The 26982-nt window shown below is 48.0% G+C and overlaps 1 protein-coding gene across 1 annotated transcript; it reads left to right on the forward strand.

Annotated features, from left to right (window-relative positions):
- Positions 1 to 6782: 6782 nt before the first annotated feature.
- Positions 6783 to 23522, forward strand: AHCY (adenosylhomocysteinase). The gene is made up of 10 exons (XM_069496280.1): positions 6783 to 6905; positions 12134 to 12324; positions 13548 to 13623; positions 15148 to 15297; positions 16180 to 16292; positions 16746 to 16953; positions 17044 to 17131; positions 17232 to 17349; positions 18584 to 18778; positions 22241 to 23522. The coding sequence occupies exons 1-10, from the start codon at positions 6878 to 6880 to the stop codon at positions 22370 to 22372; spliced, it is 1299 nt and encodes a 432-aa protein (XP_069352381.1). The 5' UTR covers positions 6783 to 6877; the 3' UTR covers positions 22373 to 23522.
- The last annotated feature ends 3460 nt before the right edge of the window (positions 23523 to 26982 follow it).

The raw sequence follows: 26982 nt of genomic DNA on the forward strand, positions 1-26982 counted from the left end.
GAATAGAGGGGCACTTTATCAATTTGAGAAAGAGCATCTACAAAAAAAATCTATGGCTGGGAGAAAATATTTGCGAACTATCAGTCCTATTTGACAAGAGACTAATAACTAGAATATATAAAGAGCTCCAACAACTCAATAGGAAAAATATAAAATAATCTGATTAAAAATTGGGCAAAGGATATGAATAGACATTTCTCAAAAGAAGACATACAAATGGCCAACAGGTGTATGAAAAAGTGCTCAACATCATTAGTCATCAGAGAAATGCAAATCAAAACTGCAATGAGATATCATCTCACCCCAGTTAAAATGGCTTTTATCAGAAAGACAGGCAATCACAAATACTGGTGAGGATGTGCAGAAAGGGGAACCCTCGTACACTGTTGGTGGGAATATAAATTAGTGCAACCACTATGTAGAACAGTATGGAGGTCCCTCAAAAACCTGAAAATAATACTCCATATGACCCAGCAATCCCAGTGCTGCGTATATATCCACAGGAGGGGAATTCATTATATTGAAAACATATCTGCACTCCCACGTTTACTGCAGCACTATTGACAATAGCCAAGATTTGGAATCAACCTAAGCGTCCATCATCAGATGAATGGACAAAGAAATTGTGATACATATACACAATGGACAATTATTCAGGCACAAAAAAGAATTGAAATCCTACCATTTGCAACAACATGGATGGAACTGGAGAACATTATGTTAAGTGAAATAAGTCAAGCATAGAAAGACAAATCTCGCATGTTATCACTCATATGTGGCAGCCAAATATTAAAATCAACTGATTTCATGGAGACAGAGCATAGAATGATGGTTACCAGAGGCTGGGAAAGGTAGCGGGGAGGGAGGGATAAAGTGGGGATGGTTAATGGTTACCTAAAACATAGTTAGGTAATTAGATAGATACATTTGGTTACCCTAACACTACCCACTACACACCACAATGCACTGTAGTGTGCTGAAAGGGCTGAGTAAAGCTCTGCTGCTCCCTCAATTTCTGAGGACCCCCCCGCCCTCAGGAAGTCTTTGCTACCTCACATGGCACTGGCCCTCAGACAGGTCAGACATACAGACCAAGCAAGGGTGCCAGTGTCGATACACTTACTACATAGTAGAAGGATTCAATTCCTTTTTCATTTTTAGTATAAAAAATGAATAAGGTCAGGTGCAGTGGCATGCACCTGTAGTCTCAGCTACTCGGGAGGCTGAGGCAGGAGGATCCCTTGAGTCCAGCAGTTCAAGGCCAGCTGGGACAACATAGTGAGATCCTGTCTCTAACTTTAAAAAATGAATAGAAATAGAAGATATAGTGTTTTCCTACTACACCTCAGTGGATGATCTTGTGATCATGCTGGCAAGGGTGTACTCCACTTTATAGACTACTGCTCTAGGGAAGAGGAAGCCAGTGAATAGTTTTAAGTAGGGGAAAGATATAGGCAGATTTGTGCTTTCAAAAGATCACTCTGGCTATAGGGTGGGAATAGAGGGCGCACAGCTGGGCTGCATGCTTGGAGACCAGTGAGGAGGCTGGTGTACTGGTCTAGGTGGGAGATGGCAAAGGATGGGATCAGGCCATTGACCTTAGGGTGGAGAGGAGGGGATGGATTTGAGCGCTCTTTTGATGATAAAATGGGCAGTTACTGGGTGAAGGGAAGTGCTAGCCAGCCAATGAAATGAAGCATATGGCTGGGCGTGATGGCTCATGCCTATAATCCCAGCACTTTGGGAGGCCAAGGTGACAGGATCACTTGAGGGCAGGAATCCAAGACCAGCCTGGGAAACATACTGAGACCCCTTGTCTACAAAAATTAGCTGGGTGTAGTGGTGCATACTTGTAGTTCCAGCTACTCCAGAGGCTGAGGCAGGAGGATTACTTGAGCCCAGGAGTTGGAGGCTACAGTGAGCTATGATCATACCACTGCACTCCAGACTGGGCAACAGAGCAAGACCCTGTCTTAAAAAAAAAAGAGGGGCCAGGCTCGGTGGCTCACGCCTGTAATCCTAGCACTCTGGGGGCCTGAGGCGGGCAGATCGTTTGAGCTCAGGAGTTCGAGAGCAGCCTGAGCAAGAGCGAGACGCCGTCTCTACTAAAAATAGAAAGAAATTATCTGGACAGCTAAAAATATATATAGAAAAATTAGCTGGACATGGTGGCACATACCTGTAGTCCCAGCTACTTGGGAGGCTGAGGCTGTAGGATCGCTTGAGGCCAGGAGTTTGAGGTTGCTGTGAGCTAGGCTGATGCCATGGCACTCTAGCCCGGGCAACAGAGTGATACTCTGTCTCAAAAAAAAAAAAAAAAAAAGAGGTAGTGGAAAGAGATAAGGGTGCCTACCTCTACCTCTTCTGTTTACCATTGTACTAGAGGTCTGGGTGTCAGGATTAGAAAATAAGAAACAAAGTTGTCATTATTGACAGATGATATGGTTGTGTACATAGTCAATACAAAAGAATTTATAGACAGGTAAGCGTTCAGCAAGGCTGCTAAAATAGATCAATCTTCTAAAATCAATTCATTTCTATACATTTAGCACAAATATCTAAAAAATGAAAATTTAAAAAGACAAATCTAAAATAACACAAAAATCACCTAGTAGGAAATCTAACAAAATACATTCAGGAACTTTTTAAAAATTTATTTATTCTTTTTGGAGATAGGGTCTTACTTTGTCACCCAGCCTTGAGTGTAGTGGCACAATCATAGCTCAATGTAACCTCAAACTTCTATTCAGGACCTTTATGGAGAACAATATAGAACTTCATTGAAAGTCATTAAGGAAGATATACATAAATGGGGAAAAACTATATATACCCCGTGTGTATACCATGTTAATGGATTAGAATACCCAATGACATAAAGATTTCGATTCTCCCCCAAAATAATTTATTGATTAATATGATTTCAGTAAAAATTCCAAAAAGCTTTTTTTTTTTTTTTTTTTTTTTGAGACAGAGTCTCACTCTGTTGCCCAGGCTAGAATGAGTGCCGTGGCGTCAGCCTAGCTCACAGCAACCTCAAACTCCTGAGCTCAAGCGATCCTCCTGTCTCAGCCTCCCGAGTAGCTGGGACTACAGGCATGCACCACCATGCCCGGCTAATTTTTTCTATATATATGTTTTTAGCTGTCCATATCATTTCTTTCTATTTTTTTTTTTTAGTAGAGATGGGGTCTCGCTCTTGCTCAGGCTGGTCTCGAACTCCTGAGCTCAAACGATCCGCCCACCTCGGCCTCCCAGAGTGCTAGGATTACAGGCGTGAGCCACCGCGCCCGGCCCCCCAAAAGCTTTTTTCCTCTAGAACTTGACAAGGTTATTCCAAAATTCTACGGATACGTAAACATCTAAGATAGCCAAGATATTCTTGAAAAAGAACAAGGTGGGGGACTTCCCTAGATATCAAGATATCAAGATTTATTATAAAGCTCTAGTAATTTCAACAGTGAAGGGTTAGCATAGACCAATGCCTCAGAATAGAGAGTAGAGAACCAAATTCAAGGATTCACAGACACTTAATCAATGACGGAGATGGCACTGCAGGTACCTGGGGCAAGGATGCGCTATTCATTCAGTAGTGCTGGGACAAATATTTATCCATTCGGGAAAAATGAAATAGAATTTCTACCTCACACCATATACACATTTGAATTATAAAACTTTGAGATGTTATAGAAGAAATTCTTTATGATCTTGGGGTTCCTAAAACAGTACAAAAACTCCCACTAACTCTAAAAGACAAAATTGATAAATTCAACTACATTATAACAAAGAATTTCTATTCATCAAAAAATGACATATAGAAGCTGAGAAAACAAACCACAAACTTGGAGAAGATATTTGCAACACATATAATTAGCAAAAGACTAGTATACAAAATATGTAGAGCATTCCTATTAATTGATAAGAAAAAACAAACCACCTATTTTTAAATGGGCAAAGACATGAATGGAATATTTACAAAGGGAGATTTGAGAATCTTTTCAAAAAGAAAAGATAGGTTATAACATATGAATAGATGCTTAACCTCATTAGTAGAGAAATGCAAATTAAAACCACAATGGAATAGCATTTCATACCCACCAGATTGGCAAAAAATTAAAATTTGATAATAGGAAGTGCTAGTAAGGACATACAACAACAAGAATTTTTATCCACTGTTGGTGGTAGTGTAGACTGATGCAACCACTTTGGAAAACAGTTTCATATTACCTAGCTAAGTTGGACATGAGCATACCCTATGACCAAGCAATTCAACTCCTAGATATATATATACACACAAGAATGTTAGAGCATTATTTGTTTGTAGTAGCAAAAAACCGAAACAACCCAATGTCCACCAATAGCAGATTGTATAAATTGTGACATATTCTTTCAGTGGATTATTACAGAAATGAAAATAAACGAACCACAGCTACAGCATCTACATGACTGACTCTCAAAAATAATGTTGAGAGAGAAAAGCAAGTTGCAGACAAATATATACAGTACAATTTCTTTTATACAAGGGCAAATAAAAACAGTCAAAACAAAACAATATATTGTTTAGGGATAGTCGTATAGGTAGAAAAACCCATTAAGAAAAGCAAAGGAATGATTAAGACAAAAGTCATTGTTGCGGTAACTCCAGGGGTGTGGAGAAGAGGCATGTGATGGAGGAGGAGGAAGTTGCTAAGGCCAGAGAAGGAGCAGTGAGAGGAGAGTCAGGAAAGTGGGAGCCAAGAGCAGTGGTTTGCAGCGGGGAGGTGGGTTGGGGCAGAGGCACACCTGTTAAATCCCGCCAGGTTTCCTGATGTCCTTGGTTGGAGCAGTTTCAGTGGAGGCCTTGGGGGTGGAGACCACACAGCTGAGGACTGAACAGGAGATGAGGAAGTGCAGACCCAGTACAGGGACAACCCTGAAAAAGTTTGAGAAGGGGAGGAAAGAGATTGGAGAGTGGGGGTAGAGATGGGATGACTTGGGGTGCAGATGGGGGTGGCATAAGGGGGTGGATAAGTTCCTTGAGAAATGTAAAAGGGTCTTCAGGTGGCCAATTAAAACCAGAAAGAGATACATTTTCACAGTCATCAGTCCAACAAAACCTTATGTTAGATGAGGTGTGACACGGATTTGGATCAACCAGCCCTCCCAGGCACTGCTGAGAGAGTAAATGGTAAAACTACCTTGGAAAGCAATTGACAATATCTAGGAAAGTTAAAGATGTACCTTCAGCCCAGCAACTCCACACCTAAATACACTTATGCCCCAAAGAAACCCCCTCCTGGGTGCCAGGAGAAAAGTAAAGAAATGTTCATTGCTGCATCCATGCAATAGCCACAGGCTGTGTACAGCCTGCACATTAGCTAAACAGGACAACAGATAAATAAATCATGGTATGTATACAGTAAAATATAGTCAGCCTCTGCATCAACAGGTTCTACATCCATGGATTCAACCAAACTCAGAATGAAAATATTCAATAAAAATAAAACAAATTAAAAACACAATATAACAGCTATTTACATAGCATTTACATTTTATTAGGTATTATTAATAATCTCGAGATGATTTAAAGTACACAGGAAGGTGTGCATAGGATATATGCAAATACTCCCCTGTTCTACATTAATAGAAGGGACTTGAGCATAGGCAGATTTTGGTATTCACGGGGGTCTTAGAACCGATTCCCCCCATACCTGGGGATAACTGAACTATACAGCAGCAAAAGTGAATGCACTCAAGCTACGTGCATGACTCACAAAGATAATGCTGACAGAAAATGGCAAGTTGCAGAAGGGTAAGTACAGTTGATGTTTATGCCAACCTAAAAGGAAGAGACTGAAGAACAAAATATGACCTAAAAAGTTTACTTGAGCCAAAGTGAGGACAGTTGCCTGGAAGACACAGACCCAAATAACCTCAGATAAGAGCTCAGTTTGGTCTTTGTTACAAGCAGGCTTTTAAAGGCAAAAAGGAGGGACAGGGAGTGGGCCAATACAAAGTTGTTTGTCAGGAATTCTCATTGGTTTACAGAAGTACCATTGATTAGTGATTGGCTATACATTCTTAAGGGTGTGGGCTGTAGCATCCAGCGCAGTGTGGCATTATTAGGCTAATTTATAGCTACTAGTGACAATAGCAAACAGATTAAGGAGATGAATACACAGCTCAAAGGCGGGAGTATGACCTGATTGCTGGCTCATTTTAATGTCTTTTCTGATAATTTAAAAGGACTCGTTCCTCAGATAAAAGTTCTTTTCTTTTCTCATTTATATAGAGGTTTTAAACACAGAAAGAACTTTAAGAATTACTTAATGACGTACACGTACGTAATAAAAGTATAAAGAAATGCATGCAGATTTGCCTAAACTCAGGGTAGTGGTTACTTGGGGGAGGGGGAAGGTCGGGGATGTGCTAGGTATCTAACATGCAGCAACTTTCTTAAAACCTGTGTGGTGAATGTCATTTGGTCCATTTTACAGATGAGGAAACTGAGGCTCAAGGAAGTGAACTGGCTGCAATTTCAGTTCTGCTTGGTTTTGACACTGAATTCACTGGCTAAACAAATGAAAGACCCGCTTGGGCTCGCTCTCAGGGCTTTCCCACCGCGCCCTTCCGGACCAGCGCGGCAGGTCTACCGGTGCACTGGCTAACTTCTGACTCTTCTCAGCCTGGGGGAAGTCGGTTCCGGCCCCGCCCCCGTTGGGCCCCGCCCCGGACGGCTCAGCCCCGGCGGGACTCATGAATATGCAAGCCGAGGGAGATATTTAAAGGCGCCGGCGCCACACGCAGATCCCTGCCCGGCGCCGCCCGCCCGGTCCCGTGTCCTGCGCGAGGCCCGCGCCCTGCACCCGTGTCCATCACTGCGTGCGGAAGCACTGCCAGCATGTCTGACAAACTGCCCTACAAAGTCGGTGAGTTCCAGGGCTTGCAGCCGGCAGGACCCCCTCCACACCGGCCTGAGCTGTGTTGGGGGCGGTGGCTGCAGGGCCCACCCCGGGCGCTGAGGACCCCCGCGACTCGCAGGCTCGGCGGGTTCATGGCCGCGCGAGGCCACCTGGAGGTTGGAGTTCACGCGCCGCCGCGAGCGGGTCGTCGGAGGCGGCCGCGGACTGCAAGTCCCAGAGTGCCCCGCGACGCTCGGTGCCGCCGCGCGGGCTACGGAGCCGGGAGCAGGCGGCCTGTCCGCAGGCAACGGGTGGGGAGGGCGAGACTGGCCGCGGCCTGCCCCCAGGGGCCCAGGTCCTGCCTCCCGGGCCTGGACCACACCCCGGCCAGCTGGGTGGTCCCGGACCAGGGTCCACCCCTCTCTGGGCCTCCTGCAGGGCAGGCGAGCGCTCTAAAGCCCCGAAAGGCGTGTGAGGGGAGGCCTGGAAAGCGATGCGAGGCCGGCGCTAGTCAGCGCACCGGGGGCTTTGGGCCAGTAGTCACTCAACAGGGACAGCCGTGCAGAAAATCTCCACGAAAATTTGGAAAAATGGTGCTGTCCTACGGATTGAACTCTGACATACTGATAGTTAACGTTTATTGAGCGTTTACTGTGGGATGGGCGCTACCTTCTAGCTTTATTCTAGACTAATTCATTTTATTCTCCTGGCTCTCTGGGAGGACTATTCTCATTTTACAGTGAGAATCCTGAGACGCAGAGGTAACGTGCCCACAATCTTAACAGCTACTAGGTGGTGGAGCGTCTAGACCTCTGAGCACACCCTTTTCACCATGTATACAAGCGAATAAACTTGGAACAACCCTAATTTTTTAGTAAAAACTAGTTAAGTCTGGCTAGCAGCTTTTAAAGTAACTTCAAGACACCACTAAACTTGGAGAAAGATACCAGCATTTATGGAGCACTTGCTGTGTATCTGGAGATATGCATGTGTTTACAAGATATTTATGGAAACAGATGTTAGCCCATTATACCCAGGAAAAAGCTGATATACTGAGAGGAAGTGACTTGCAAAGATGTTGTTTAAAATAGCTCAAGTAGCCACCAGGGTAGACTGTTGTCCCCATTGTGTGGATGATGAAACTGAAGCCCAGAAAGGTTAAGTCAAGGTCATATCAGTAGTGGAGGTGGAATGGGGGCTTGTCATACTGTGGAGAGGTTGGTGGGTCAGGGTTGGGGGCATTGGGTTGTGTGCGTGGAGATAAGGCTGGATTTGGAAATAGGGGAGCGTGGCTGGGTGAGGATGGAGGAAGGAAGCCTCCTTCAAGGAGGGCCTGCTGTGCCACACCTTGCCCATGTGGCATCTTCTTTAATCCTCAGAGCACATATCAAGGTTAAGGATGATTATCCTCACTTTACAGGTGAAGAAGCAGGGTTAGAGAAGGTCTTGCCCTTCTTCTTGGCTTGTCCTGGGACATGTGTTCGTTTGACTTCTGCAAGTCCTCAGTACCAGGTCTCCTGGGCACCAACAGCTCCAGAGTATGGAGCACTAGCCCTTCCTGAGCCCTTGGAGTTGAGGGTTCCCTGGAAAACCACTGGGCTGGCTCAGCTGCTATGAGGGCATTGAAGGAATTATTTTTAGCCGGAGGGATATGTGATGGTGGAGGAGAGGCTAGAGCTTAGGCAGGACAGGATAAAACCTATTGTCTCATACAGCCTTTAGCCCCACCTGGCCACCAGTTCCACCTCTGCCATTGACTGGCTGTGGAACCTGGGGCAAACTCCTCTCTGGGTCCTTTCTTCATTGGTAAGTGCTAGGAGTTGGACTAGGTCAGATTTGTGTCAATTTTTTGCCACCTCTGTCACGTGCCAGCCCCCATCTCATTCAGTTCTGACAGCAGATATGATCAGTAAACATTTGTTGACCCCTTCTCTGTGCCAGGCTCCGCTGGACACTGAGAAACAAAGGTGACCCAAGGATGGGTTGGGACAGACATGAATACAGATAATGTAGTGTTGTCTCTGTTTTATGTGAGCAGATCTGCCACTTCTCTTACCTCCAAGGTCACCACCCCAGTTCTGGTCTCATATAGGTCTGTCTCCCTGGGTCTCTTGTTCCACAGATTTAGGCAGGAGCCAATAGGGTCTTTTCAAAGACACATCTGATCTTTGAATGATACCCCCTTAAAACTCTAGGCTTCCCACTGCACTGGGAGTAAACTCCTGACTCGTCTTACTCCCTCTATTTGAGTCACCCTGGCCCACTCTCTTCCTTTAGTGGGAACCCTGTTTCCAGGGGTTTTTTGGGCACCTTCTGTGTGCCAGGTACTGTATTAGGTACTTGAGAGGAGCAGTGCAGACTGAGAGCTGCTTGGGTTAAAGCTCTGAGATGAGAATGAGTTAGCTCGTCTGAAGACAGGAGGTCTGTGTGCTCAGGGGCCAGGTGAGGAGTGGGATTTTATTCATGGGTTAGGGGAAGCCACTGGAGGTTGGTTTGTTTACTTTAGTAGAAGAGTAGAGGTCATGTAACTTAAATTTTTTAAGCTTGCCCCCTCTGGCTGCTGTGGAGAGAATGGTATGTGGGAGCAGGGGGACCAGTGAAGAGACTGCATTAGTGACCAACTGAGAAGTGGCGGTTTACATGAGAGTGGTGAGATGCAGTTGGATTGCATGTATGTTTGGGATGTTGAGCCAAAAACGTGCTGATGGAAGTGAAAGGGGGAAAAGAGGAATCAAGAAGTCATACACAAGTTTTTGGCCAGAGTAGCTGGTTGGACGGTGGTTTCATTTCCTAAAATGGGAAGATTGGGGGAGTAAGGTAGGGGTGGGGCCAGGAGTCATGAGGGCTCAAACTTGATACATAATAGATTAATAGATTCATTGGACAGCCAAGTGGAGGTGCTGAGTAGGCAGTTGGATTATATGAGTCTCAAGTTCAGGGGGAAAGTTTGGGCTGGAGTTAAATACATGAGAGTCATTGCGGTAGAGAAGGAATTTAAAGCCGTAAGACTGGATGAGCTCATCTGGTAAGAGTTAGAGACAAGGGAGATGATACAGCCCCGAGGGCTCCCAGACACAGAGTCTATTAGATGAAGAGGAATCAGGAAGGTAGGTGGAAAAGCACAGGAGGACAGAGCCTTAGAAGCCAAGTAAGGAAAGGGTTTCAGGAAAGAGAAGTAATTAGTGGGGTCCATGCTGCTGGGAGAAACACGAACATAGGTTATTGACCATCAGAGGTGGGGGTCAGGCTGGTCTTCCTACATCTTGAGAAGAGCAGTTTCAGTGGAACGGTGAAGTCCTTGATGTGAAAGTATATGCAATTGGCTCCCACAGAGCAGGGACAGCTCATCTATTTTAACAGAAAAGAATGCCTGATCTATAGCTACAGGTGAGGACGACTAGTGGATTCCACAGAGGGAAAGTGACATGGTTCTGAATTCTTCTCAATGAATTGTGAAGTGAGGTTGTCAGTTGATGAGGAAAGGTGCTGGAGGTTTGGGGAGAGTAGAAAAGGAGAGTAAATTTACTAGGAAACGTAATAGGATTGCTGCAATGTGCTATGTGTTCCTTTAGACTTATGGTCTTAATAAATGTGACTGCTTGGTGGGGTTGTGATTCTCTTTGCTTGGTTCAATGGCATAGGTACACTGGAGGTTTTTGGGTTTAACTGGGGTGGAGTTTTGCCCAAGTGAGTTCTCAAAGGAACTGAGGGCAGAGGGGACAGTGGAAATTGAGTTAATGGATTAGAGGTTCTGACCTGACAGACCACAGCCAAGTTGGAATTGGGGCTCTGGAGAGTGAGAATTGGAAAGATGGGACATGGCCAGAGTTGGTTGCTTGGAATTCAGATTTCCAAGGGAGAGTTATCATTGGTGATGGCCTGCCAGGGTAGGAGGGGTGGGGTGGAGGGTGGTGCTATGAGGAAGGGGTTGTGTTGAGGTGCATTGGGAGTGGTCCCTCCCATGGCGGAGGAGTATTTCATCTCTGAAAATTGTTTAGATGCACTGTAGGAAAAACTGACTTAGTCAGTTTTATTACTTATTATTTAATTCTTAAGTTACTAAATTTTCTATAGGGTCCTTTCCCTCTTTCCCTACCACCCTCTACTTCCTTGGGTGATTGGCAGGATCTACACGTCTGTAAAGATAAAAATCGCCATGAGTTCCAGGCCCCATCTTAGACCTGTTGAATCTAATTTTCCAGGGGAGATATACAAGCATGCCAGATGAATATCCCTTGTCATCTGGGACATTTTCAAGCATTGACCTAGGGACTGACAGGAATGGGCCAGTGTGGCTGGGGAAGGACGAAGGAGGGTGAGATGATTAGAGGGAAGAGTGTTGAGATAGTCAGGTAGCTTATAATAATATCCTTCTTTTCTGCCTGAGAATGTGGACAATTTTGAGACATTTTGAGTGGTAGATAGAACCCAAAACATACCTTTTATTACTAATAATATTAAAGCCAGAGGATATAGATTAGTGTGAGAGTCAAATGATCCTGCTAACTCAATCCCCAAATTCAGCAGTTACTCACCAGTTACAGGCAAGGCGAGCCTAGGCAAGGCGAGACTCTTTATATGGAAGAGCAGAGAACACCCACTTCCTGCAGGTGGGCAAGTAGGTCTTTTCTTGCAAAAAGAACGGAGAGCTGAACTGAGTGTGCCCAGTTTATTCCTCTCAGATTTACTAAGCAGACTAGCCCACTCCACCTTCCCTGGGGCAGAGAGAGGCCAAGAGTATCAGTTATACTGATGAGTTCCCAAGACGTAGAAAGAAGCATTTTCACATCTTCAAGGAGATCAAGGAACCGTGTTAAGTCCAAAGTGTTAGATAATATTTATGACCGTTGAATCATCAAGATTGATGACTTGGAAAGCTAAAATCTTTAGGGAATGAGGGGTGATGTGGAGGTTGGTAGGCAGCAGCAGAAAGGAAGTGTAGTGGGAGGTATACAGTCTGACAGTTAATTTTCAAAGGGACACATCTGTTTTGTAACTTTCAGGTCCCTTTGTGATTGTTTGATTAAATGTGTTCTCCCACAAGGCAGTAAGCTGCAGTTAGGCAGGGACCACGTCTTTCTTGACTACCCAGGCTCCATAAACACTTGCTGAACGAGTGAGGGAATGCAGTGACAGATCGGTAAACCCTAGTGTTTCGAGTCCACACGTGGATTGGGGTCCGTACATGGTGACCATTTCTCCATTGGTGGGAAGAGGCGGCTGACACATGGAACTCCCCCGGTTTTCCCCGCTAGCCGACATTGGCCTGGCCGACTGGGGACGCAGGGTCCTGAACATCGCGGAGAATGAGATGCCGGGCCTGATGCGCATGCGGGAGATGTACTCGGCCTCCAAGCCGCTGAAGGGCTCCCGCATCGCCGGCTGCCTGCACATGACTGTGGAGACCGCCGTCCTCATTGAGACCCTCGTCGCCCTGGGTGCTGAGGTGAGGCCCACCGCTGTGTGACCTGAGCCAGTCCCCTGCCCTCTCTGGGTTCAGCCAGGGAAGAAGACGATTGGGGGCGGTGGGGAGAAGTTCAGGTATAGAGATGACCTCAGGCCCAGCAGAGCTCCTCACTGTCACTTGGTCTTCCTCTCCATTATCTCGGTGCTGCTTGCCTTCACGGTGAATGTTCTTACGCAGATTTTTCTCCCTGACTGGGAAGATACGTTATGACGCGTTCTGACGCCGCCTAACACGTCCTCCTGACTGAGCTCCAGGAGGAAAAACTCAACCCCATTGGTCCAGTTAGGATTGGCTCTCATTGGCCCTTGTAGGGTCTGGCGCCTTTTCTGGACCAATCATGGCTGCTAGGAGGATTGCGTGCTCTGATTGGTTTAGCTTGGGTCATGTGTGTCAATGATTGACAGCTTTTCCAAGATCTTCGGGAATCAAGAAGCGAGGTGGTTTCCTAGAGCGTTGGCAGGGCATGGCACCGGATGGCACAGCAGCCCTAACTGCAGTACTCCAGATCTCAGTCCTTGTACCTTTTTCTTCAATACATTCACTCTCCTGATGGCCTGATTGTATGACCTTAAATACTGCCTATATGGGGATGACTCCCAAATTTATGTACTAGCCTGGACTTCAGACTTGCATATGCAGGTGCTGATGTATCATCTCCACTTGGAGGTCTAGTACACATCTCAAGCTGAACACGTCCAAACTCATGACTTTCTGCCCCCTCCTCTTCCCCAAGTCTTCCCCATATGAGTAAATGGAAACTCCAGCCTTCCAGGTTCTTTCAGTTCAAGAACATGGGGCTCATCCTTGATCTCTTTCTCTCTCACCCCAACAACTAATCCCTCAGCACATCCTGGTAGCTCAACCTTCAGAATATATCCAGCTTCCCTTCACTTCCGCTGCTACCATTATAGTACTATTTCTTATCTGGACTCTTCCTCAACAGCTTCTTCACTTGTCTCATTGCTTTAGCCCTTTCCTTCTGCACAGCACTAGAGTGATGTTTTAAAACCTGAGTTGGATTTCATCACTTCTCTGGCTCCCATCCACTCACCCAGAGTCCCCAGCCTGTGGTCCCAGAGCTGACTGGGTCTAGATTCCAAGCCTCTCGCCCCTACCTCCACAGCTTTCCCCTATTCCTGTGCAGTGACCCTTGTGCTTCTGAGCTGTCAGTGACCACGGCCCTGTTTTGCTGGCTCTTCCAGGTGCGGTGGTCCAGCTGCAACATCTTTTCCACCCAGGACCATGCAGCAGCTGCCATTGCCAAGGCCGGCATTCCAGGTGAGTCCTGCTTGCTGCTGGGTCATGTGGGATGTATGAAGGGGCTCTGCTTCTCTGTTTTTGTCACTGACGTCTATAGCAACAAGCTTCCTTATGGCAGGGAGAGGAGTCATGGCCACAAAGTCCTAGCCCAGTGAAACTTAGGAAAGAGCTGCTTTGTTCCAATGTCATCTAAAATCTTTATTGACCCAACTCAAGCCTTGTGACCAGGAAGGGGAGGATCTTATGGCTGGGGACCACAGGATGTAGAGGAGGAGAGGTTCCTTAAAGGAAGGATGTGGGTCTGTTTCCAAAGAATTAGGAAGGGATATTGGGCAGGAATAGAGCCCCAGAGGTTGGTTCATTGCCTAGGGTATGGTGGTCTAGGGGCCCAGGGAAGGACCAGGACTAAAGAGAAAGGTCTTTGTCACAAGCTGCTGGGCACATGTCTGTCTGGGCTTGGGGAGGGGAGTGGTTAGATCTGACCTAGTGATTGAATAGGACATTCGAGATTCCATCTAACCAACCACAGGTGGAGGGGAGACACCTCCACAGACTGACCAGGGCTGAATGGGCATATCTCCCACTCCTCAGCCTTGGTTGGGCTTCATGGCCCTCTTCTGGGAAAAGCCTTGTTTTCAAGACCATTGTCTGTTCCACTTGGGGCCAGGGGCAGCTGGTTTGGCTTGGCTGGTGTCGTCTGCTCTCCGGAGGCTCCTGGGAGCCTCACACCCGTGTCCCAGTCATGCCACATGAAGGGAGGAGTGTAGGCTGGCAGGCAGTAGCCTTCAGATCTGGTGCCTACTCCGTAATGCCATGCTGGGGGACCCAGGTGCATCTCAGCCCCTTTCTGGGTGTCTGTGGGTGGTGATGATGGTAATGGCCTGCTTCACAGGGTTTCTATGAGGAAAAATAAGCTGGGGCATGAAGCAGTTAGAGTAATGTCTGGCACAGAGAAAGTACTCCATACACGGTAGCTGCTATTAGTAAGTTTTTGGCCAGATTTTGCCTGAAACTAGCCACCACAGAGGCTGCTGGGCACTCAATCCTTTCATGCAGTACAAACTCTGGATCCTGCCTCGTGGATATCCCTGAGGAAGAGGCACCGTGGGACCCACAGTGGCTGTAGGCATTGTGGGTGAGAGCCCTGGTCACTGTGGGTTGATGCCCCAGTCCTCGGGGCTCAGGCAGAAGAGGATGGGAAAGGAAATAATTACTTCCCGATACCTATATCTGGGCAGCTGTACTTGGCCTCTGTCTCACTTAATCCATACTGTAGTGAGCCCATTTATAAAGGAGAAAATGGGTTCAGAGAGGTGAAGTGATTTGCCCAAGGTCACACAACTTGTGAGTGGCAGAGCCAGAATTGGAACTCAGATCATTCCAGCTCCAAGTTGTGTTTTTACCACTGCTGAGTCCTCAAAGGGGCTGGAGGTGGCTGGGGCTCGGAATTGGGAAGGAGATAGTATTGGCTCTGCCAGGGTCATTCCCTGGAGCAGGTACCGGTGGGGAAGGCCAGACCCTGATGTGCCACTAATCCTCCAGTGTACGCCTGGAAGGGTGAGACGGATGAGGAGTACCTGTGGTGCATCGAGCAGACGCTGTACTTCAAAGACGGGCCCCTCAACATGATTTTGGACGACGGTGGTGACCTTACCAACCTCATCCACACCAAGTACCCAGAGCTCCTGGCAGGTGAGCAGGGCAGGGCAGGTGGGCTGGTGCTGGCGGCCTGGATGGGGCCTGCTCGCCCACACGCAGGCAGCAGGCCTGGCAGGACTCCCAGTGCCTTGGGCAGCACAGTCCGTAGAAGACGGGCAGATAGCAGGCTCTGGCAGGCATGCTGGGGCCTGGCCTCCTGACTGCTGACAGTGTGAGGCTGGGGCAGTTGAGGGGGCCTGGCTGAGATGACAGCTCACAGGCTCCCAGCATAGGGCCAGGGCTGGGAACAGCTGGGAAGAAGCCAGCTTTATTCAAAGCAAGGCAGGGGGATGAGTAGAGGGAGGAGGGAGTGCAGCGAGTACAAAGGCCCTGGGGCACGAAAGTGTGGATTATTCAGGAAACAGAAGGGAAGCATGGCAGCAGTGAACAAAGGGAGCCTTCAGTGAGACATATTATAGGATGTAGTTGGAGCTTTAGGGAAGGCCAGATGTATGAGGACCTGATAGGCCAAGAGAAACGAGTTTGGCTTTATTCTGAGAGCAAAGGGAAATAATTGGAGGGTTTTGAAAAGATTGAGAATACACATGTTAAAAGTGGCTGCTGGCTGCTGTGTGGAGGGTGGGTAGTGGCAAGACCAGGCAAGAGGTGAGAGGGCAGGGACGAGGGCAGTGGCAGTGAAAACGGAGAAGTTGAGAGTTGCTGGGAGGCAGAATCATCAGGCCTGGCCGTGGATTCCCTTGTGGAGGGTGTCAGGCGGCTCCTCCCTCGTGCTGGCCTGGGTGATTGGGTGGACTGTGGTATCAGCCACGGAGACGGGAACCCAGAAAGAGGAATGCCTTTAGGGGACAAAGATGAGGACGTGGGGCAAGTTCAGGTGTGGCCTCCCTGAGGCTCATCCCTGCCCCTGTTGTTCAGGCATCCGGGGGATCTCTGAGGAGACCACGACTGGGGTCCACAATCTGTACAAGATGATGGCCAATGGGATCCTGAAGGTGCCTGCCATCAACGTCAACGACTCCGTCACCAAGGTGAGCCTGAGGGGCAGTGACAGCTGCAGCTCCCAGTGCAGCTCGGGAGTAGGCCCCTGAAGGAGGCTGCCCAGGAGGGCTGCAGGCTGGGACACGAAGCCCTCATCTGAGGGGGGATGGGGTTACAGATGGAGGGTAATGAGTGCGTTAAAGAAGGGAGGGGCTGCACAGGGGGCTTCAGAGCTGGGATTCAAGAGCTTCGTGGCTTTCGGTATGAAGAGCTTCAAAGTTAAGCAAATTGTTTCACTGGGCAATCTCTCCTAGTAATTGATCCCCGGAGAAGCTTCTGGATGGGCAGAGAAAGACTAGGGAGAAGGTCTCGGAGTTGATCAGGGGGAGGGGTGTGTGGGGCGTTGGCTGGCTGGGAGTCAGAGGGTGGTCAGCCTGGCTGGATGCTGTGGGCCCCAGGGCTGTGCCCGCCCCCATCGCCCCTTGCCCCCCCCTTCCTTTCAGAGCAAGTTTGACAACCTCTATGGCTGCCGAGAGTCCCTCATAGATGGCATCAAACGGGCCACAGACGTGATGATCGCAGGCAAAGTGGCAGTGGTAGCAGGCTATGGTGATGTGGGCAAGGGCTGTGCCCAGGCCCTGAGGGGTTTCGGGGCCCGTGTCATCATCACTGAGATCGACCCCATCAACGCACTGCAGGCTGCCATGGAGGGTATGATAGGGTGAGGGTTGCTGTCAGCCACTGGGGCCAGAGGAGGGGCAAGGACACCATAGATAACTCACCGCCACTGTCTCTACATAGGCTATGAGGTGACCACCATGGATGAGGCCTGTCAGGAGGGCAACATCTTTGTCACCACCACAGGCTGTGTTGACATCATCCTTGGCCGGTAGGTGCCAGGTGGGGTCCAGGGGAGCAAGGGATGGGGGTGGGCCTGGGACTGCTCTTTGTCCCTGACAGTCTCCCTTGGGCTCGGGGGCCCCCCGCAGACACTTTGAACAGATGCAGGATGATGCCATCGTGTGTAACATTGGACACTTCGACGTGGAGATTGATGTCAAGTGGCTCAACGAGAACGCTGTAGAGAAGGTGAACATCAAGCCCCAGGTGAGGAGGGGCACGCTGGGCCGGCCACCAAGGAGGGCAGCTGGGGAGATCTGTTGCACCCTGCGCAGCAGGATGGGAGGAGGAGGGCCTGGTTTCAGAGCCAGGCTTGAGGGGTCAGGCTTTATCCTGAGGACAGCCAGAATCCCTGACGGTGTTAGTCAGGTGAGCTGTACACGGTGAGGTTGCTGTTTTAGAAAGATCTCTCTTACTACTACGTGGAGGAGGAAAACAGTGGCAGGCAGGGAGAGGGAGGCTTTCAGAGGAGGGTCTTACAGTCCCTGCAAGGGGCTTGGTTCAGGTGTGTGTCAGTGGATGTATATTGAAGGAAGAAATGTTGGATGGGCACTGGAGACCTTTCCTTGGACTTGTTCTAGGCCTCTGGGAGCAGCTTGGAAATCTGGGCTTTTGGGGAAGTGTTTGGGAGGCAAGTGTGAGGGAGCAGGATGGCAAGTGACAAGATGGCAGTGGGGAGAAAGCAAACTTGTGTGTGTTCAGGCAGCTGGGAAAGATGGAGGATTGGGATTCCACTTCACATTCACTCACTAAACCAGAAGTTCTCAACCTTGGCAGAGTCAGCCGGGAGCCACACCACGGGCCACTTGAATAGGAATCTCTGGGAGTGAGGCCAAGGGTATCCCCATTTTTTTAAGCTTCTGGGGTGATTGCAACCTGCAGCCAAAGTTGGGCACCACAGCATTCAGCCTTTACTAAGCTTTACTGAGCTGCATTCAGTTATTTGGTTATCAAGAACATTGGATCTGTCCTCAGGCTATCCAGACTCAAATTGTAGCCACTTCTTAGTGTGTGGCTCTGGACAAGTGACTTAACCCTGTAAACTTCATTTTCTTTATCTGTGAAATGGGGATGATAACAGTACTAACATCACAGGGTTGTTTTTAGGATTAAATGTGATAGTTATATGTAAAGGACTTAGTATGGGGCGCATGGTAGTAATCATAATATTAGCTACTACTTACTGAGTACCTGCTATGTGCTTTACACGTGTCAGCTCATTAATGACATATGATGTCTGCAACTCAGAGTTGCCTAATAAATATCAGCTATTATTAGTTGCAGTGCCAGGCCCCGTGCTGGAGGTCGTGCAGGGGCAGTGCAGGCCCCTGTGGGCACTGTTGGAGGCAGGGAGGCCTGCTGGACGAGGGGGTAGGGTGTGGCGGGGTGGACTGTGGAGCAGTGCCCCGCCAGCCCTCACTGTGGCTCTGCGCCCTTGCAGGTGGACCGCTACCGGCTGAAGAACGGGCGCCGCATCATCCTGCTGGCCGAGGGCCGGCTGGTCAACCTGGGTTGTGCCATGGGCCACCCCAGCTTCGTGATGAGCAACTCCTTTACCAACCAGGTGCTGGCGCAGATTGAGCTATGGACCCACCCAGACAAGTACCCCGTCGGGGTTCACTTCCTGCCCAAAAAGGTGGGTTCTCACCTCCACCTCAAGCCAAGGGTCCTGTGCTTAACCCTGGGCTTCCCATGCAGGGCTTGCCAGAGTGTGTAGAGTGCTGGCCTGTCTACCTTCTTAGAGGTCCTCATGGGGTCCTCTACAGTGTAGAAATCTTTCTCCTCGATTGACAGAGGAGGAAACCAAAGCTCAAAGTGGGGAAAGACTCCTTACAGCACACCCAGGGTGGCAGGTGAGAATCTCAGCCTCCCCACTTAGAGGCTGTGTAACTGGGGAAAATTATTTAATTTCTGTGCCTCCATTTCCTCACCTGTAAAATGAAGGTAATAGTACCTCCCTTAAGGATTTCCCTTCACTGGGGTCACGAACCCATGTGCCCACACATGTTAGGTAGTTAAATGAGTGAAGCAGGCTGGATGGGAGCTGAAGAGAGCATGCCCCAGGTAAAGGGGTGGCTGCCACTCGCTTGTCACCACCTGGGAATCCAGGTCCACTGGACCAGGGCTTCTGACCTTTCCAGAGAAGGCAGATACCAAGATCTTTGTGAAATAATCAATTTTTTAACATAGGCAACTCACTACAGTTTTAAAAAATAACTGGGCAGGTCAACTTGGCTATGTCTGTAAGCTGAGTGCTGTCTACAGGCTGCAGGTGTGTGGCCTTGGGATAAGGTGATGCATCACCAATCGTGGCATCTCACGTGCCGTGGATGTGTGGTCAGCATAACTATGACGAGAGGTCCTCTGACATCAAATCCAGTGCTCATCCTGACACCTCGTGCAGTCCACCCGTCCCTAGGGGTCAGAATTGCTACGTTTTAGTCCTGGCTCTTTTGCACACAGATGAACTTTGCCACTTACCCTGCCTGGTCCTCAATTTCCCTATCGGCTAAATGGTAAGAGTAGCTCTTGCTCTTCCAGCCTTTGGCTGCTGGAGAGGTTGTGATGGGGTCTTCAAACCATCCATCCACCCCTTGAAAGGCTGGTTCTGTCCATTGAGGAAAAAGTAGGAAAAGGTCTGGGAGTCTCCTCGAGGTCTGGGCATCTGCCCCCAGGGCCAACCAACCCCTTTTTCCTGGTCTCCCTGGGGCACTGTCTTGCTGGACCAAATGTTTTGCCCATGAGGATTTCAAAGGGATACCCTGTTCTGTGCAGCCAGGTCCCTAGGCTTGTTGTGGAATTAAAAAAAACTTTTCACTTGATCCCATCTCACCCCAGTTGGGTGAAATATGGCTGCGAATTTGGTGAGAAATTGGTCAGGCCTTTGAAATGAGGCCAGTGTTGGAAGTGAAAGAGAAAAAGATCTCACCTCTTGCCCTAGCACCTGGTCCCATCCTTACCTCCTTCCTCCATTGTTGCTAAGACATGGGAAGACAGAGCTTGGGGATAGGACATTCTTGGCTTCACACTGTATGTTGGCAAGGGATAACAACAATTGGTTAACAATAATGACAGAGTAGCCACCATTTATTAAATTACCTACTTGCACTAATCACTCTGAATATCACCGATCTTTGTTAACAGCCATCAGAGATAAATGATCCATCCTACAAATGTGGAAACTATGGTTTAAAGATTGACTTGCTCTCACCAGCTGTTAAATATTCGGCCAGGAGTAGAACCCAGCTCTGTCCAAGCTGTTAACTATTATGACATGACACACTGCCTTCTGGTGTGGGGTTGGGAGAAGGAAAAGTTCTGGGCTAGTGCAGGCCACGAAAAAGGACAGTTCAGTGTGTACTGTGGCAGTTGGAGACCTTCATTCTGCCTCTAGAACTGACATGGACTAGGGGCTGGGCTCTGGTCCTACCTTTGCCTGCCTCTCACTTGAGCACATCATCACCTTCTCTAGGTTCTTCTCTTTATCTGTTAAATACCAGGATAAACCCTGCCCTTCCTACTTCTTAGGGGTGTTCGTGAAGCTCTAATGAGACAAAGGACATGAAAGTACCTGGGACTGTAAAAGCTCTCTGGGCTGGGTTGTGGCCAAAGGCTGTCATGCCATCATGGGAGGGGATTTGGGGCCCTAAGGGGTAGGGTACAGAGAGGCCCCACCCAGAGCCAGAAGCTGAGAAAGTCAGAGCCACACCCAGAGTTGACCATCTTTAAGTGTGGCCTGTTGGCCTTCTTCTCAGCTCCTTTTATGTGTGCCATCACTGGTCAGAGGTAGGGGCTTGCTTTATCCAACCCCAGCCTGTGTCCTCCTTGGTTTCTGTTTGATCTCTTCAAAGCTGCCCTAGAGGCCATAAGCTGGGGTGCTTGAGCCACGTTTTGGGGCCTTGGAGCCAGATGGCCCTGGGTTCAAATCCTAGTTCTGCTGGTCTCTAGCTGTGTGACCTTGGGCAAGTCATTCTACCTTTCTGAGCCTTGATTTCCTCCTTTGTAAAAGGACAGTGGCAGTTCTTTTAGTCAAGATCCATTTGGTGGCAAGTGGTAAAAACCCTGTTCAAACCAGTGTATTAGTTATCTATTACCGTATAACAATTTAAGCCTCAAACTGACTGCCTTAATACAATGAACATTTATTATCTCAGTTTCTGTGAGTCAGGAATTTTGAAATCAGCTTAGCTGGCCGATTCTGACTGAGGGTCTGTCATGAGGTTGCAGTCAAGATTTCTGCCAGGGCTGAAGTCATCTGAGGACTTCACTGGGGCTGGAAGATTCTCTTCACATCACTGTTGACAGGAGTCTCAGTTCCTTGCCTGTGGACCTCTCCCTAGGGCTGCTTACGTGTCCTCACGAGATGGCAGCTGGCTTCCCCCAGAGTAAGTGATCCAGGGAAGAGCAGGGAGGAAGCCACAGTGCCTCTTGTGACCTGTGTCCAAAGTCACACATGATCACTTCTGCCTTATTCTGTTCATTAGAAATGAGTCACTTAAGCGGGGGAGAGAGGAAGAATTAGGCTCTACCTCTTGAAAGAAGGAGTATCAAAGAACTTATGGATATGTTTTAATCAAAAAAGGAACTGTATTGGCTGTATAATGGAGAAGTCTAGGATTCAGATACCAGATCCAGGATTCAGTGTTATCATAGCTCTGTCTTTTCTGCCGGCTCTTCTCTCTACATTCATTTCACCTGTCAGGTAAGGCCAATACCCTTCCCTGTTCAGGAATCCCAGTGGAATTGGAGCACCCCTGTCTCTACGTGTCATGGAAAATATGTCCTGTCTATAGATAAATTCTAGAGAGGCATTTTGGTTAGCTGCTTGGGTTGGTGGAGGATGAGGAAGGAGATGTAATTGATGGTCCCACCAGGGCTACTTGATGGGGCAGATTGGCATGGTTCGTTCTTGAAGAGGAGCTGGTCAGCCAAAACAACACATTCACTGCAGCTGGCTGTGAGGATAGAATGAGGTAATGTGGGTAACACACATGGCAGATGCCACAGCAGAACCATTTCTGCCTCTGCCGGCGCCTGGATGCAGTTAAGGGGTCCCAGAGCATGACACTGATTCCAGGTCTTCTGTGTTTCTCCCCAGCTGGATGAGGCAGTGGCCGAAGCCCACCTGGCCAAGCTGAACGTGAAGCTGACCAAGCTGACTGAGAAGCAGGCCAAGTACCTGGGCATGTCCCGTGATGGCCCCTTCAAGCCTGACCACTACCGCTACTGAGAGCCAGGCCTGCCCTTCAGCTTCCAGCCGCTGCCCTTGCCCAGGCCCCACTTCTCCTCCCCCAACAGCAAATGGCACCAAGTTTGCGATTGGTTTGTCAGTGTCTCCCCCATCGACTCCCTGGGGCCGGTCACTCAGTCTGTGGCCTCTGCTGTGTGGCCTCTGTCCTTAATATTTCCAAGTGTGGCAGGGGGAGTTGAGAGGCCCCTCCTCAAGGGCTGGTCACGATGGAGGTACAAGAGAGACATCCACAGGAAACCATGAGCTCAGTGGTCTTGGAACTGCTCACTAGGTCAGTCCTTCTCTAGGCTGGAAGTTGGTAGGGGTGGTCACAAAGCCCATGTATTTTATCATCTAGGCTTTCACCTGGCCTATGGACTTATTCTACCCATGTGCTTGGTTTACAGGTTAACTAGTCCCTCAGTCCATGACAGATGAGAATGAGCTTTATTTTTTTATTTTTTATTTTTTGGAGACAGGGTCTTGCTTTGTCTCCCAGGCTAGAGTGAGTGCCGTGGCGTCAGCCTAGCTCACAGCAACTTCAAACTCCTGGGCTCAAGTGATCCTCCTGCCTCAGCCTCCCGAGTAGCTGGGACTACAGGTGCACACCACCACACCCAGCTAATTTTTCTATTTTTTGTAGAGATAGGGTCTCACTCTTGCTTGGGCTGGTCTCCAACTCCTGGCCTCAAGCAATCCTCCCACTTTGGCCTCCCAGAGTACAAGGATTATAGGTGTGAGCCACTGTGCCTGGCCTAAGAAGCAGCTTTATTGAAGGGCAAGGAGGAAATGTTGGAGTTTGAATGTTCCTGAGAGCCTGGCTTAGTCCTGGGCCTTTTTTTTTTTTTTTTTTTTTTTTCCCCTTAAACCTCGTAACAATGAGGTTGGTACTTTAATCCCTATTTTATAGGGATTAGAGTAGACTATTAAGGGACACCCAAGAAAGAACAAGAGAAGTGACAGCCAGAGGTTGGGAGGGGCCAGAAAAACATAAAAGTAGGCATACATCTGCCACCACTTTGTAACATGATGGTTCCTATCACAACCCTGGGTCAAAAAGATTAATTTGGTTTATAATGTTTATATAATGTTTATAGTGTTAAAAGAAAGTAGGAAGATGGGTAAATAAAAGTTTTGGTGCCTAAAAGAATTTTGAGCCTTTGATACATAGATAATCAACTGCTAGCAATATATGATATGAACAAAGGGTTATAATCACATACTGAGAAAGGACTGAAAAGACAAGGGGTTGTCTGCAGTGTGGGATGGTAAGGGCTGCAGGCAGCCCCTTAGGCTTGGAAGGATGGGTAAAGAGGGAATTTGATTTCTTCAGGTGTGTCTCTTGCAAATAACTTGTTTTTAACCCAATCTGAGGCTGTCATTTAATAGGTAGATTTAACCCATTTATAATTATTGTAATCCTTGTTTGTATTTATTTCCTCTGCCTTATTTTTTGGGTTCCTATTCACATTTTTTCTCCCTATTTCTGTTTTTCTTTAGAGTTATCCAGTGTAACTTAGAGAGCTATTATTTGTTGAGCACTTACTGGGTGCCAGGGGCTCTGTAGTTGATTTACTTTATTCTTACAACAATCTTAGTAATGGTATTTGTTTTATTTTTTTAGAGATGGAGTCTTGCTCTGTGACCCAGGCTGGAGTGCAGTGGCACGATCATAGCTCACTGTAACCTTGAACTCCTTGGCTCAAGCAGTCCTCCCACCTAAGCCTCCTGAGTAGCTAGGACTTCAGGAGTGCACCACCATGCCCAGCTAATTTTTTCCAAAATTTTTTTTTAGAGCTGAGGTCTCACTATGCTGCTCAGGCTGATCTCAGACTCCTGGCCTCAAGTGATCCTCGTGCCTCAGCCTCCCAAAGTGCTGGGATTATAGGTTTGAACCACCACACCCCATAGTAATGGTATCTTAATTTTATAGATGAGAATGGAGACTCAGAGGTGGCTTTCATAAAGTCACACAAGAGGCCTTATCATGATTTGAATTGTAGAAAGGTGGCTGGGAAATTGGGCTCCTTCTTATTTGCCTAAATGAGCATTTACTGAACCCCTATTCTGGTCTTGTAAGTCAAAGAAAAATGAGAAGAATCTGCCTGGGCAGGGTAACTGGAGACTGTTCTAAGGGCCATCCACTGAATGGAGGGCTTGATGGAGATGCTGGGTTGCTTGAGACCTGACCCCAGCTGGCTGGGATCTCAAGCTAGAAGGAGAAGGCAGGTACATAAACAGCTTTGTCATCTCCTGGTGATTCCCTTTTTCTGTCCAGTTTCTGAGTTCAGTGCCTGGCAACAGTGGGAGAAAGGTATCAAGGAAGAGGTGGTGCTTGAATTTGATTTTGTAAGAACTAAAGATTTTTAATAGGAGAAATTGAAAGCAAGGGCATTCCAGGCAGCAGAACAGCTTAGGCAAGAGTGTAAGGGGATAAGGGATAGGAAAGAGTTTGTTTGGCTGTAGTGTAGAGGGAGCTATGTAACAGAGGGCTAGACAGGTGACCTGGAGGAAGGGAAGGAGAGGCCCTGACCACCAGGATGAGACCTTTGGTTTTAATCCTTGAGCAGCATAGACCCCTGGAATATCCCCACTTAATTGAATATTCCACATTTGTTGCTTGTTGGTTTTTGTATTCTCAGCCTCTGGCTGTGAGGTGTATTACTGCCCATTTCCTAACGGGGAAAGAGGCTCAGAGAGGCCAAGTGGTGTGACCCAAGATCATACCGTAGGTAGTGGCACCTGGACTCCAATTCAGGTTGATCTGAGTCCAGGGCCACACTCATGTGAGACAAATGGGGAGTGTTAAAGTGAAGACTGTTCCACTTAAGGCATGATGTTGTAGCAGAAGGTAGTGGCTGGGGTTGGTGCTTTGTTTACTGTTCCTTTCTTCAGAGTTGAGAGTTGAATAAACAAGGGAACTTGAGGTACCTACCATAGGCTGAGGCTGACTGTTCCTCACAGATCAACTTTCCCAGCTGGGAGTCCATAGCCTTGTGCTTGGCATGCCCTTGTTTGTATCTGGTATTGTAATTCCACCTCTTCTATTTGAGTGCGGATGCATCTGAGTGACATAAGGAAGGCTTTGTTTGTCTTATTTTTTTCAAGTACACTGAGTGGGGATAACAGTGTTAAGCAAAATCTTTGAGTCACACTCAGTGGTCCATGGTCACAGAGGCATGAAGGGCTGAAAACTGCTCACTCAGGCTTAGATGCTCATCAGGGTGTCCTGCCTGTAGACAATTAATTCTCACCTTTTTTTTCCCTGAGTGCATATAGTTGAAGTTGCATAAATCACATGCATATATGATATGGCTCTGCTGCAAATAATTTACAGACTTTGGTACTTCAACTGTTAGTACCAGATGACAGGGGACCCACTTCTCAACTGATCATGACAACAGTGGTCAAAACCATCAGACTGAGACACATTACATACCCACTGCCATTTCTTGTAAACTTATTTTGTGGCAGGCATTACGCAAGCATTTTTTAGGTATAATCTTATTTATTCCTCAGGATAACTGTGTAGAGACTCTTACACAGAGTCTGGGGCTCTAAGGAGCCGTGAGAGTGAGCTGGCGTTTGTACTAGGTAGGACTCAGACCAAAATCCAAGCCCTTTGCACACCCACAGGGCCGGGTTTAGGAGGAAGGGAGCCTGGTTTCTGACTCCTTAACTCTGATCCTAGAGTTCCTGGAACTGTAACCCAGGTCCCCTAAAGGCAAGGCTGCCACCAGAGAGGAATGCCCACAGCCCCACCTCAGTTCCTCTCCCATGGTGGCTGTTGGGACAATGACTTCTCAGTAGAAAAGAGGGGAAGGCTGCTGTTCATATGAGCTAGAGAGGTCAAACATCTTAAGTTGTGTGGCTGCTCCCTCTGAGGGGCCCCTGCCTGTGTGTAAGTAGCTCCCTTCCCCCAGTCTTTCTCCTCCCAGACACAGGAAATACTTTTCAAAATGTTCCCTGTTTGAGCTCCCATGCAGTCCCCCACGTCTGGTCCTCCAGGGGTTCTGGTTTCTGTTATCTTAGCCTTTTCCTTTCCTATTTGGAGATACCCTGTCAATTCCCACAACGTTTTTTTTCTTTTAAACCAAAAAAACCCCTCCTTTCACATCTGGTCTCAGACTTACCTCTGATTTCAGGTCTGCTAATCTGTCCCATGTGTGACACAGGCCAGGTACCCGCAATGAAAGATGATGTCTCCTGCTCCCCCTGCCAACTCCTGATGTCTGAGCTGCCCCCTCAAAGCTCGGGGAAGGAAGGAATCGGTGGTATCCAGGCCTAGCTCTGGCTGGGTTTTTATTTTTATTTTTTTTTCCAGGAAAGAGAAATAGGAGGTTGAGGCCTGGGGGGTTTTGTGGAGTAGTGGACTGAGCTTTAGAAGGAGACGGCCTGGGTCTGCGCCTGCTGTCAACTCACTACGTTAACTCTGCAGGGACAGAAATACTTGCCTCAAATGATTGTCTTGAGGCTCAAATGATATGTGTGAAGAGCTTTAAGGACGGTGTCAGACACCAGCTGGTGTGGGTGGAAGGGAGCTATTTTGAGGGCAGGGAATTTAGAAAACTTAGAAAATACTGTAGAGAAATTATAGGATCTTAGAACTA

Source organism: Eulemur rufifrons, chromosome 20 (genome assembly GCF_041146395.1).
Source record: "Eulemur rufifrons isolate Redbay chromosome 20, OSU_ERuf_1, whole genome shotgun sequence".
NCBI lineage: Eukaryota > Metazoa > Chordata > Mammalia > Primates > Lemuridae > Eulemur > Eulemur rufifrons.